The 12,961-nt window shown below is 41.2% G+C and overlaps 1 protein-coding gene across 1 annotated transcript in view; it reads left to right on the top strand.

The window, feature by feature from the left end:
- The window catches only part of LOC130840199 (leucine-rich repeat-containing protein 37A-like), a gene marked incomplete at its 5' end in the record, with an annotated part of 49,484 nt that extends 45,493 nt beyond the window's left edge, over positions 1–3,991 (top strand). Inside the window, 4 exons of the mRNA XM_057715451.1 lie at positions 3,055–3,134; positions 3,390–3,444; positions 3,525–3,667; positions 3,777–3,991. Of these exons, the coding sequence (XP_057571434.1) occupies positions 3,055–3,134; positions 3,390–3,444; positions 3,525–3,667; positions 3,777–3,810 (312 nt within the window). The remainder of the gene's footprint in view (positions 1–3,054; positions 3,135–3,389; positions 3,445–3,524; positions 3,668–3,776) is intronic.
- Positions 3,992–12,961: the final 8,970 nt, after the last annotated feature.

Raw genomic sequence — 12,961 nt, 5'->3', positions numbered from 1 at the left:
GTGAAAGCAAGGAGTCCTAACCATGACTTCCTCTCCCCACATACACAATAAACTTTTTGAGGACAGGGGCCATGCAGTGTTTTTCCTATGGAAGTTCAATGGAAGAGATTTGAGGCGTTATGTCAGTTCCACAGTGAGGAACAATGCAACCAAATATGTATTTGAAGTAGCACAGAGAGTCCAGCAATAGACCCATGTGTTGTGAAGACTTCTGAAATGTCATGTTTCAATACTCAAATGAGTGGAAGAAAACGAACAAATGGTAATAGAGTAGCTGCCTACCTCGTTGGGGGGTGGGGGGGGTGGGAAATAATAGCAGATCCCTATTTCTCACCTTAAATTAACATAGTTCCATAAATGTGAGAGAAGACCACATAACAGTATTAGAAGAGTGCCACAGGGTTCATGGCAGCACTATTTACAATAGCCCAGGACATGGAAGCAACATAAATGCCCTTCAACAAGATGAATGGATAAAGGAGATGTGGCACATATATGCAATAGAATACTACTCAGCCATAAAAAGGAATGAGATTGAGTTATCTGTAGTGAGGTGGATGGACCTAGACTCTGTCATACAGAGTGAAGTAAGCCAGAAAGAAAAATAAATACTGTATGCTAACTCATATATATGGAATCTTAAAAAATGGTACTGGTGAACCCAGTGGCAGGGCAGGAATAAAGATGCAGATGTAGGAAAAACACAAGTATTAGAAGAGGGACTTCCCTGGTGCTGCAGTGGATAGGAATCCACCTGCCAATGCAGGGGACATGGGTTGGATCCCTGGGCCAGGAAGATTCCGCATGCCGCAGAGCAGGTAACCCCGTGTGCCACAACTACTGAGCCTGCGCTCTAGAGCCTGTGAGCCACAACTACTGAGCCCACACAATGCAACAACTGAAGCCTGAAAGGTCTAAGGCCCGCATTCCGCAACTACTGAGCCCACGTGCTGCAGCTACTGAAGCTGACATGCCTAGAGCCTGTGCTCCACAAAAAGAGAGAAGCCTCCACAATGAGAAGCCAGCGCAAAGTAGCAAAGAGTAGCCCCTGCTCGCTGCAACTAGAGAAAGTCTGCTCACATCAGTGAAGACCCAAAGTAGCAAAAAAAAAAAGTATTAGAAGAAAATAAACACAATATTTTTATCATATTATGGTGGCGAAAAGCCTTCAGAGCCTGATGGCAGGAGCAGAACCTTTGATAGATTGACCACCTTGTCTGTGACACCAACTTAGCACTGATTCATGTCAAGAGTAAGATGGAGAATTTTGCATATACTGTCTGATTTAATCCCCACAGTCCTGTGAGGATGGTATTACTTTCCCTCTTTCATAGATGAAGGAGATCAATGTAAGGCCCCAGTGGCCAAACCAAGAGCAGAAGCCAGTTTCACCTGACTGCAAAGCCTGTGCTCCCTACTCTGCTCTTCTGTCTCCTTAGAGACAAAAGCACTGGAAGGATTTGAAACATTGAAATTCAGTGAAAGCCAATATTTATTTACTATAAAGAGATTTTTTGGGTTTTGTTGCTTTGTTCATGAGGGGATTTGGGGCCACACTGAACAGATTGTGGGATCTTAGTTCCCTGATCAGGGACTGAACCCGGGCCACAGCAGTGAAAACGCTGAGTTCTAGCCACTGGACCGCCAGGGAACTCCTACGAGTTTCAAAAATCAACAGGAAGAGGACACACAGTCCAGGGGAGACGGGGGCAAGGGCTGTGAAGAAGAGGAGGAGCTGTGTTGAGTCTGCCACCATAGCTGCCCGTCCTCTCCTCATGGCTCACGTGGCACAGGTTTTGTCAGCCAGGCCGGTGACACCTCATGACATAAACATAATCTCTATTATATTCTTCAAGATCTTTTGTAATCTGTCTAGCATTCATTGTATTTGATTTTTAGTGTGGTTGAGAGAGGGGATCTCTCTTCCTCTACAGGAAGATCCAGTTGTTTTCAAATCTTTCACTGAATGGTTCATTCCTTCTTCCCTGGTCTAAACTACTGTCTTTATCTGGACTCTATTCTGTTGATGCAGTTATCTTTTCCTGGACCAGTACCAATATCGCACTGCTTAACTCCAGTTGCTTTGTAACATATTTTGTATCCGGTGGGGAAAGGTCCTGCTCTTTGGTCTTCTCTCTCATCCGTATCATAACTGGGCTTGCATATATACTCTACCAAATGTCAGCTGGCCAGGTTTTGTTTTAAAATTATCCTGGATATAAATGGATTGCATTGAATTTGTAGGTTAATTGGAGGAGAACTGACCTCTTTATAACATTCTAGGAAGATGGTGTCTCATGCCATGTATGTATTTCTTCTTAATGTCCTTCAGAAAGGTTTGAATGTTTCATCACATAGGCCTTACACATTAAAACAGAAAAGTTTTAATGTTGTCATCACATAGTGCTTAACATAGGTTAAGTTTCTTCCTCGGCACTTTATGCATTTTTATTCATATAGTAAATGGGATCGTCCTTCTACTTTTTAGTTACTTATCTGTGTTATATGGGAAAGCTGTTGAGGCTTATATGTTGATCTCTTGATTTTGTATGCAGCCATCTTACTGAACTCTCATATTACTCCCCATAAAACTTCACTTGATTCTTTTGGTCTTTTCAGATCCATCATTTCATATGCAAATCTGTTTGTCTCTTCCTTTCCAATACTTCAATTTTCTTATGCTACTGATTAGGGCCTCCTCCACAGTGATGAGTAAGAGCAGGAATGATAGGCATCCTACTCTTGTTCTTGACTTTAAAACAAAGCTTGGGTTTCTGGTACATACTTTTCTTTTCTTTTCCTGCTTCTAAGAGTTTTTCTTAGGAATTATCTGTTGAACATTATCTAAAACAGTCCATAAAATGTATTGGCATCTGCATGCAAGACCCGGAGTAAAGTACTGTGGGAGAGTCAAAGGATTACTAAACAGGATAGAATTCCTGTGCTTACAGAAGTTATCTCACTGGGTCGACAGGACTTAAAATAAAAAGGAGTGAATGAGGCTGTGGAAATAGTGGTAATGGACAATCATGGTCATGTTTTCTTTCACAACAGATTCATGCTCACAGGGCAGCAGCAGCAGCAGCAGCACAGGGAGAGGAAGAAACAGGGCAACTGCCCAAGGGCCACAAAAGGTGAGTGGGGCTGAACATCCTGCCTGTCCTCCACGCTAAGCCACATGCAAAGGTCCCCCGAGACCCTGGGGGCCAGACACTGAGAACGTCTGTGAGGCCAGCACGCAGGGGATGCTTTTCAAGCTCCCAGGTCTGTGGTGATTCTGCTCGTTGTGATTCTGGACTCAGGCGCCCATTTAGTCCTGAGAAGCCCAGAGGTAACACAGGTGAGAGAGGTGGGAAATGTAACACTGACTGTGTGTGTTTTCCTCCAAGGGGCTTTTTTCCCTTTCTTCTGCGAAAGAGAAGCTCAAGGGAAGGCGAGAGTCAGGTAACTTTGAGGAGGGTAACGTACTGTGGCCGGAGAAAGCAGGGGGATGCAGAGTTAATATTTCCCTTTCTGTGTTCTAGGAGGGCTTTCACTGGAGAAGGCGGCCACTTTGGCTTAGGGATACGTATAGACCGCTCAATGCCACACGCAAGAAAAACATGGCACAGAAGCTACACGACCAGGAGTCTTCTGATGAGGATGAGATTTTCCAGAAGGATGCGGGGTAGATGAGAGGGGACAAGTTAAAATTCTCGTCTAAAATGGGGAAATAATGAAAAGTGTAATTGTTCCTTTTGAGAGTAAAAGCCTTGGCATTATTCTTCTTATCTCAGGGAAGGCAGCAGAACCCCAGCAGAGGACGTTTAGGCTGCAGATTCGGCTGCTGGGGAGACGGGTGTGGAAAGTGAGGCCGCACACGAGACCGCGGCAGTGTGAGCCCCGTCCTGCCTCAGGCCACCTGCACATTTCATTTTCCAGGATTGGCTTCTCAGCATCACTTGTCAAATGCTTCTTTTTCTCATTTAAAAAAAAATACATTTATTTATTTATTGGCTGTGTTGGGTCTTCATTGCTGCATGCGGGCTTTCTCTAGTTGTATTGAGCAGGGGCTAGTCTTCATTTCAGTGCACGGGCTTCTCATCGCGGTGGCTTCTCTTGTTGTGGAGCATGGGCTCTAGGCGGGTCGGCTTCAGTAGTTGTGACACATGGGCTCAGTAGTTGTGGCTCATGGACTCTAGAGCACAGGCTCAGTAGTTGTGGCACACAGGTTTAGCTGCTTCACGGCATGTGGGAAGCTCCATGACCAGGGCTCAAACATGTGTCCCCTGCATTGGCAGGTGGATTCTTAACCACTGCTCCACCAGGGAAGTCCCTTCACTGAATTTTAGATTCTTTTCCTGTATAGGTCATTACAGAGTATTGAGTACAGTTCCCTGTGCCTACACTAGGTCCTTATTAGTTACCTATTTTTTTGTTTCTTCATCTTTACAATGGAAATTCCCTTGTAGGGCTATTTGAGAATCAAATGAGATGCCCATGAGTGAGTTGCACACATAAGCTTTTCCAGTAGGCCCCAGAAACGGCTTCTGAACATCGAGCACATCAGGTAGAATTTTCATGTGTCAAATGGAAGGATTAGATATAACGTGCTGGGAAGGAGCAGCCCCTCCCCAGAGATGGCTGGGCCCGAGCCGTGACTGAGGCTCAGTCACCTGTCTCAGCCCATTGACCAAGGGCCCCGGGCACTGCTTTGAAATTCATCCCTGTTTTTGTGCTAAGGCAATGCCTCCCACAGGCTTCTCCTGACCAGTGATTGAGTGCAATGGAAATACTGCACTCAGGGGGGCCTGTTCCTAGGGGATAGGGGTTGGCTGACTTTGACCACAGGATTCCTGGAAGGCCTTGCTAGACCTTCTTTAGATTGCATGGCAGTATAGGATGCTTCCACCCAACCTTTTCTTCCTCTCTCCTTCACTTGGTGTTGGATTTGCATTGCAGCCTGACAGCCTCTCGGGTTTCCTCCCTATTTCTCTTACACAGGCATTTCTCCTAACAGTGTCTATGCATGTTTCATCCTGCTTCAGCTTCTGCTTTCTTGGAGGGCCTGGACTAACACATTCAGAGTGACAATGACAAGAAATGGGTATTATATCCCTCTTGCCAATTAGCAAACTGTATATGGCTTATCCTAATAATTCTATCAACATGTATAACCTATCATCTTTCCTTTGGAAAATTCCCAGGGCCTTTTCCAAAGATTAACTTCACCTTTTACTGTAGATTGTGGCTGCCTCAAAGTAAGAGAAATGAAATATATTAGTGGAAAACACATATCAGAAAATATTCCGGGATATAAGAACATTAAATAGGAGGTAAAATGATAGAATTATCATACAATTAAGGCATGAAGAAAAATACAATTACTATAAAAAGTAGGATCCTAGGCTTATACTAACTTCTCACTCACCTGTAACAGCTTTCACTCCATCCATCACCTTATTCAGATCAACTTTTCCATTAGCTCTGAGGAAAAGGGCCAGTTCAGAGGTGTAATCAATGTCAAGAGCTCAAACATACAAAGGATGTATATTGATGGGAAATTCCAGGGAAATTCCATTGATGTCATAATTTTACCCAGACTTATATTAAACCTCTGGATTTCAAGGATTTAGCTGATCTCTATATTTTAAAAAAGATGTCTTGTATATTAGAGTTTGCACAGGGGAAAAAGTACTTTTTCCAGTGTTTTTCGATCATTGGTGTTGGTCAGCTGTCTGGTAACACTTACTTCAGGTACTGCTGTCAGCTATTTGTGCCCTAGCTCGAACAGGAGCCACTGGTTCAGACTAGGTTGTTAAATGAATGCATCCTGGAGCATGTAGTGCCTGAGAGAGTTAAAATATCAGAACTCAACTAAGGGAAAGGGGGATAGAAAGAGTCTTCTACACCGAAGAGAGGCTGAGAAATGTGAAGAAAAAAACCTAGGTACAATGTATGCAGAACTAGAGGCAGTTTAGCACCGAAGAAGAATGAAGTACAGATTAGGGAGGGGAGTTCAAGAGAGGCAGGCTGAGCTCAGATCATTGAGGAATTTGCAAGCTACTGTAGGAAGCTTAGATTTATCTAAATACTAGGTTATGTGACGTCTTTGACGGGTTATAAGTTCAGGAATGATATGGACCAATTTGTATTTTATTTCATTTTTCTTTAACTTGAATTTATAACTACTTTACTATGAATTGCATTTATATTAGAATAGATAAGTGATGGCATCAAAATGGTGACCAAGATAGGTCAGCCCCAACTTCAGTTCCCCTCACAAGACCCACTTGCAAGTATACACAGACAAGACACCTTTGTGAAAATCCCAGAATACGGTGGTGAGGCTGAAGCACCTCGCTGGACCACAGACACCAAGAAGGACTGCATTAGAAGGGTAAGAGTATCAGCTGCATTCTGACCACACTGCTCCTCTTCCAGACCGGCACAGTACTGCACCGAGAGGGCCTCCAGGCTTGTGGTTTCTCCAGGGGGAAAAAGAGTGCCCGAGGTAGAAATCTAGCTCCCCGATAGTTGTGGGTTGCTTCCTGGGAGGCCCACTGGGTCTTGTCTCATGGGTATTGTGGGGAGAATCCGTGGTGCTTGACCACTGGAGATCAGCTCAAGATGGGGAAGGGGAGCAGGGCTTACAGCAACCAGAACTCAGATTTTGGCAGACTGTGTTTCTCCTAGCAGCGGTGCCTGAGGAGATATCCCAGCCAGAGGCTTTGCGCATCTGCGGAGCAGGCTGCTTGGACCATCTGGCCAGGGAACTCAGTGTAAAATCCTGGCAAGCTGGGCTGGCCTTGGAGCCTGTTCTGCCATTCTGCCCAGGCGGGGGAGCTAATTAGAAGCCTACCTACTGCTGAATATAGCCCCCAGCTTGGCCCAACCAAGATGCCTAATCAGAGCACACAGGAAGCTGTGTACCCATCCTAAACTCCCACGTAAAGCAGCTCTTGAGCAGAGAACCCAGCCAGCGCCTCTACCCATTTTCAGAGCCCGGTTAGTAGCCCCATGTAGCCAGGGAGCTCAGGGCAAGTTCTGCCTTTTATTGTTCCCCAGCCAATAAGCCATGCTGACCTTGGAGTCTCTTCTGCAACCCCACCCAGGCAGGGAAGCAAATTAATGGCCCCTGCCTACTGCTGAGTACATCCCTCAGTCCTGCCCAATCAAAAAGCCGACTGAGAGTTCCTGGGAAACTGTGTAGACCACCTTGCAGCCCCACTTGTAGAAGCACCCAAGCAGAGAACCCAACAGTGGCTCTGCCATCTGCAGAGCTGAGCTGGTGGCACTGTCTGCCCAGCGAGACTGATGGACAGCCTTGCCTGATTTGAGTACCCCAATGAGTTGTACCAGTGATGGAGTCTGTCCTACAGCCCCACCCAGGCTGGGAAGCAAATTCAAAGCCCTGACTAGGGATGTATATAACTTCTGGACACATCCGGCCAAGAAGCATAACAAGAACACCTGGGAAATTGCACAGCCCATCTAATAGACTGGTTTAAAATGATGCCTGAGTGTAGCCAAAAAAAAAATTGACAACCTAAGAGAAATGGATAAGTTCCTAGAAGCAGACAACCTACCAAGACAGAATCATAAAAAAATAGAAAAATCTGAACAGACGAAAACAAGTAAGGATATTGAGTCAGTAATTAAAATCCTCGCAAGAAAAGCCCTGGACCAGTGGTTTCCCTGGTGAATCTTACCAAACACTTAAAAAAGAATTAACACCAATCCTTCTCAAAATCTTCTAAAAAAATGGAGAATTGAACACTTCAAAGCTCATTTTATGTGGTTAACATTACCCCGATACCAAAGCTAGATAAGGACACCGCAAGAAGAGAAAACGATAAGCCAATATACTTGATGAACACAGATGCAAAAAATTTCAACCAAATTCTAGCAAACCAAATTCAACATTAAAAGAATTATACACCATGATCAAGCGGGATTCAGCCCTCATATGCAACGACGGTTCAACATATGCAAATCAATAAATGTGGTATACCACAGTAACAGAATGAAAGATACAAATCATACAATCATCTCAATGGATGCAGAAAAAGTATTTCACAAAACTCAGCACCCATTCATGATAAAAACTATCAATAAACTGGGTAGAGAAGGAATGTACCTCAATATAATAAAGGTTATACATATGACAAGCGCACAGTTAATATCATACTCAATGGTGAAAGACTGAAACCTTTTCCTCTAAGAGCAGGAATAAGACAAGGGTGCCCACTCTTATCAGTTCTATTCAATATAGTACTGAAAGTCTTAGAGCAATTAGGCAAGAAAAAGAAAAGGCATCAGAATCAGAAAGGAAGATGTAAAATTGTCTCTATTTGCATATTTTATATATAGAAAATCCTGAAGACTCCACTAAAAAAAAAAGTTAGATTTTATTAACAAATTCAGTAAAGATGCAGGAATACAAAATCAACATACAAAAAGCAGCAGTGTCTCCAGACACAGAGAACAAACGTACGGCTACCAAGGGGGAAGGGGGTGTGTGTGTAGGATAAATTGGGAGATTGGGAATGACATATGCACACTATTGATATTATGTCTAAAATATATAACTAGTGAGAACATACTGTATAGCACAGGGAACTCTACTTAATGCTCTTTGGTGACCTAAATGGGAAGAAAATCCAAACAAGAGGAGATATATGTATATGTATAGCTGATTCACTTCGCTGTACAGCAGAAACTAACATAACATTGTAAGGCAACTATACTCCAATAAAAATTAATAAAAAAAAAGCAGTAGTGTTTTTATACACTAACAATGAATTACTGGAAAAAGAAATAAAACAATCCCATTGATAACAGTATCACAAACAGTAAAATACTTAGGAATAAATTTGCAAGAGACAGAAATAAATGAAGAGATTGCCTGCCTTCACTGACTGGAAGAATTAAGGATGTTAAAATTTCCATACTACCCAAAGCCATCTAGAGATTCAATGTAATCTCTACCAAAGTTCCAATGGCATTTTACCAAATAGAAAACACAATTCTAAAATTCATTAGGAACCACGAAAGATCCTTAATAGCCAAAGCATCCTTAGAAAGAAGAACAAAGCTGGAGGCATCACACGTCCTGATTTCAAACTATATTACAAAGCTATAGTAATCAAACAGTATGGTACTGGCATAGAAACACACACACTTAGGCCAATCAAAGAGCCCAGATATAAATCCATGCATATATGGACAACTAATATTTGACAAGGGAACCAAGAGTACTCAAGGGAGAGAAAACAATCCCTTTATTAAATGGTGCTGGGAAAACTGGATATTCACGAGGAAAAGAACAAAACTAGATGTCGTCTTATACCACTCATAAAAATTAGCTCAAAATGGAATACAGACATAAATGTAAGACCTGAAACCATAAAACTCCCAAGGAAAACATAGAGGAAAAGCTCTCTGACATTGGTCTTGGCAATAATTTTTCAGATATGACACAAAGCATGAGAAACAACATAAAAAATAAGCAAGTGGGACTATATCAAACTAAAGAGCTTCTGTACCACAAAAGAAGCAATCAACAAAATGAAAAGGCAACCTACAAAATGGAAGAAAATATTTACAAACCATATATATGATAAAAGCTTAATAACCAAAATATATAAGAAACACATAAGCCTCAAGAGCAAAGAAACCAAATAATACAAATTAAAAATGGGTGAAGGGACCAAACAGACATTTTTTCCAAAGAAGATATTCAGAAGGCTAACAGGTACATGAAAAGGTGCTCAAGATCACTGATCATCAGGGAAATGCATATCAAAACCATAATGAAGTGTCACCTCACACCTGTTAGAGTGGCTATCATCAAAAGGAGATAATAAATAGTGATGAGGATGTGAAGAAAAGGGAACATTTGTACATCATTGGTGAAAGTGTAAATTGGTGCAGCCACTATGGAAAAGAATATGGATGTTCCTCCAAAAAATGAAAAATAGAGCTATATGATCCAGCAATTACACTTCTGGGTATATATCTGAAGGAAACAAAATCACTATCTTAAAGAGATATCTGTATCCCCATGTTCTCTGTAGCATAATTTACAATAGCAAAGGTATGGAAACAATCGAAGCATCCATTGAGAAATGAATGGATAAAGAAAAAGTAATGGACTATTATTCAGCCATAAAAAAGAAAAAAATTTTCCATTTGCAACAACTTGGATGGACTTTGAGGGCATCATGTTAAGTGAAGTAGGTCAGACATAGAAAGGTAAATACTTATGATCTCACTTATATGTGGAGTCTAAAAAAACATTTCATGGGAACAGAGAATAGATTGGTGGTTACCTGAGGTAGGGGTTGGGGAAATGGGTGAAGGTGGTCAAAAGGTACAAACTTCAAGTTATATGATAAACAATTTCTGGGGACACAATGTACAGCATGATGATTATACTTAACAGTACTGTGTCGTATACTTGAAAGTTCATAAGTAAGTAGATCTTAAGAGTTGCTATCGTAACAAAGAAAAATTTGTAACCGTGTGAAGTGATGTATGTTAACTAAGCTTGTTGTGGCAATCATTTTGTAATATATATGTACATAAAATCATTTCACAAACTTATAGAATATTATATGTCAACTATATCTCAATAGAACTGGAAATAAGAAATACAGATAAAAATCAATACACAGATACAAAACACACAGAACATCTACATTCCATCCTTCCCCAATCTCTTACCCTTGGGTTCTACTTCTCAACAGTAATTTCTTTTTGCTCTTTTGTTTTTAGTTTTGGCTTGCTCCATAATTCTAAATGATATGCTTGTTCCTATATTTCTTGAATAATCAATGTGATAGAATGTCTATTAGTTGTTATAAAAGATAAACATTTTTTTTCATTTCCAATACCATGTAATCCCCTTTTCATATTTTGGGGGACTGTTTTAATTTAAAATTTTATACATTGCTTTTCGGGTTTCCTAGGTGGCACAGTGGTTGAGAATCTGCCTGCCAATGCAGGGAACATGGGTTCGATCCCTGCTCCAGGAATATCCCACATGCCGTGGAGCAACTAAGCCCATGCGCCACAACTACTGAGCCTGTGCTTTAGAGCCCAGGAGCCACAGCTACTGAGCCCATGTGCTGCAACTACTGAAGCCCATGTGCCTAGAGCCCGTGCTCTGCAACAAGAGAAGCCATGGCAATGAGGAGCTCACGCACCACAATGAAGAGTAGCCCCCACTCACCGCAACTAAAAAGAAAGCCCGTGCACAGCCAAAAAGACCCAACACGGCCAATAAAATAAATAAATAAATAAATTTATTTTAAAAAATTTTATACATTGCTTTTATAGCTCTACAATATACTTATTCCTTTAACTCTTTGGTCCATTACATTTATTTTTTAGGATTTACTATTTCTTTTTTTTTTTCTTGGTATTCTGAAATTCTACAATAGTATAGCTTTGTCTAAGTCTTTATTCATTTCTGCTGGTCACAAAATAGGTTATTCTATCTGGACACTCCTGTTCTTCATTTTTTCAGAAACATTGTTCCATTTATTTTTGTTTGATAATTTGCTCTGCCTTTTCCATAGCTGGAAATTTTAGTATGTGGAAATTTTCTCCATCTAATACTAGACTACCTTCACTTAATACTTTATTTTTATTGCTTCATTCCTTTAAAAATAAATTCTACTTTCTAAGAGAAAGACAAATATCATATGATATCACTTATATGTGGAATCTAAACTATGACACAAATGAATTTATCTACGAAAAAGAAACAGACTTACAGACATAGAAAACAGACTTGTGGTTGTCAAGGGGGAGTAGGGGAGGGGAGGGATGGACTGGGAATTTGGGATTAGCAGATGCATACTATTATGTATAGAATAGATAAGCAACAAGGTCCTACTGTAAAGCACAGGGAACTATATTTAGTATCCTGTGATAAGCCATAACAGAAAAGAATATGAAAAGAATGCATATGTATGTATAACTGAATCACTTTGCTATACAGCAGAAATGAACACATTGTAAATCAACTATATTTCAATATTTTTCAAAAAATTCTACTTTCTTGAAGATTTGCTCAACTTGCTCTCTCATGCCTTACACTGAATATTTTTTATTAATATTCTTGATTTCCAAGCTATTTTTTTAAATCGACCTTTCTACCTTAACTGATGGGTATCCAAAGGTATAAATTTAAGATCTCTTTGTTGAGTCTTTTAAAATTAATTAATTAATTAATTGGCTGCATTGGGTCTTCGTTGCTGTGCATAGGCTTTCTCTAGTTGTGGCGAGGGGGGCTACTCTTCCTTGTGGTGTGTGGGCTTCTCATTGTGGTGGCTTCTCTTGTGGAGCACGGGCTCCAGGCACACGGGCTTCAGTACTTGTGGCATACGGGTGTAGCAGCTGTGGCTCACGGGCTCTAGTGCACAGGCTCAGTTGTGACGCACAGGGTTAGTTGCTCCATGGCATGTGGGAATCTTCCTGGCCCAGGGATCGAACTCATGTCCCCTGCATTGGCAGGCAGATTCTTAACCATTGCGCCCCCAGGGAAGTCCTCTCTGTTGAGTTTTGATACCGATAATATGACAGTTTTCTCTAAAATACTGGAAAATTCACTCTTTTCCTCCTCACTTGAAGTGTTTAAATAGCACTGGGCTTGTATTTAGCAACAGATTTCCAAATACTGACATCCCCAGCCTTAACAATAACCTAAATGTTTTTTGTTTTTTTTTTAAATTTTTTTTGGGGTACACCAAGTTCAATCATCTGTTTTTATACACATATCCCCGTATTCCCTCCCTTCCTTGACTCCTAAATGTTTTTTGAAAGAGATGAAAGTTGACCCATAAGGAGGATAACTTTTGAAGCAGTATTGGCTTTGGAAGACCCTTACCACAGGGAAGGGGTTAGGGTGAATAAGACTCAACGTGGGGCAAGCTGTGGGTCAGGGAAACATGACCTGTTTCTGTAATTTTTT

The sequence above is a fragment of the Hippopotamus amphibius genome, chromosome 17 (assembly GCF_030028045.1).
Source record: "Hippopotamus amphibius kiboko isolate mHipAmp2 chromosome 17, mHipAmp2.hap2, whole genome shotgun sequence".
Classification (NCBI taxonomy): domain Eukaryota; kingdom Metazoa; phylum Chordata; class Mammalia; order Artiodactyla; family Hippopotamidae; genus Hippopotamus; species Hippopotamus amphibius.
The sequence above is the reverse complement of the archived record's forward strand: the minus strand, read 5'-3'. Positions and strand labels throughout refer to the sequence as shown.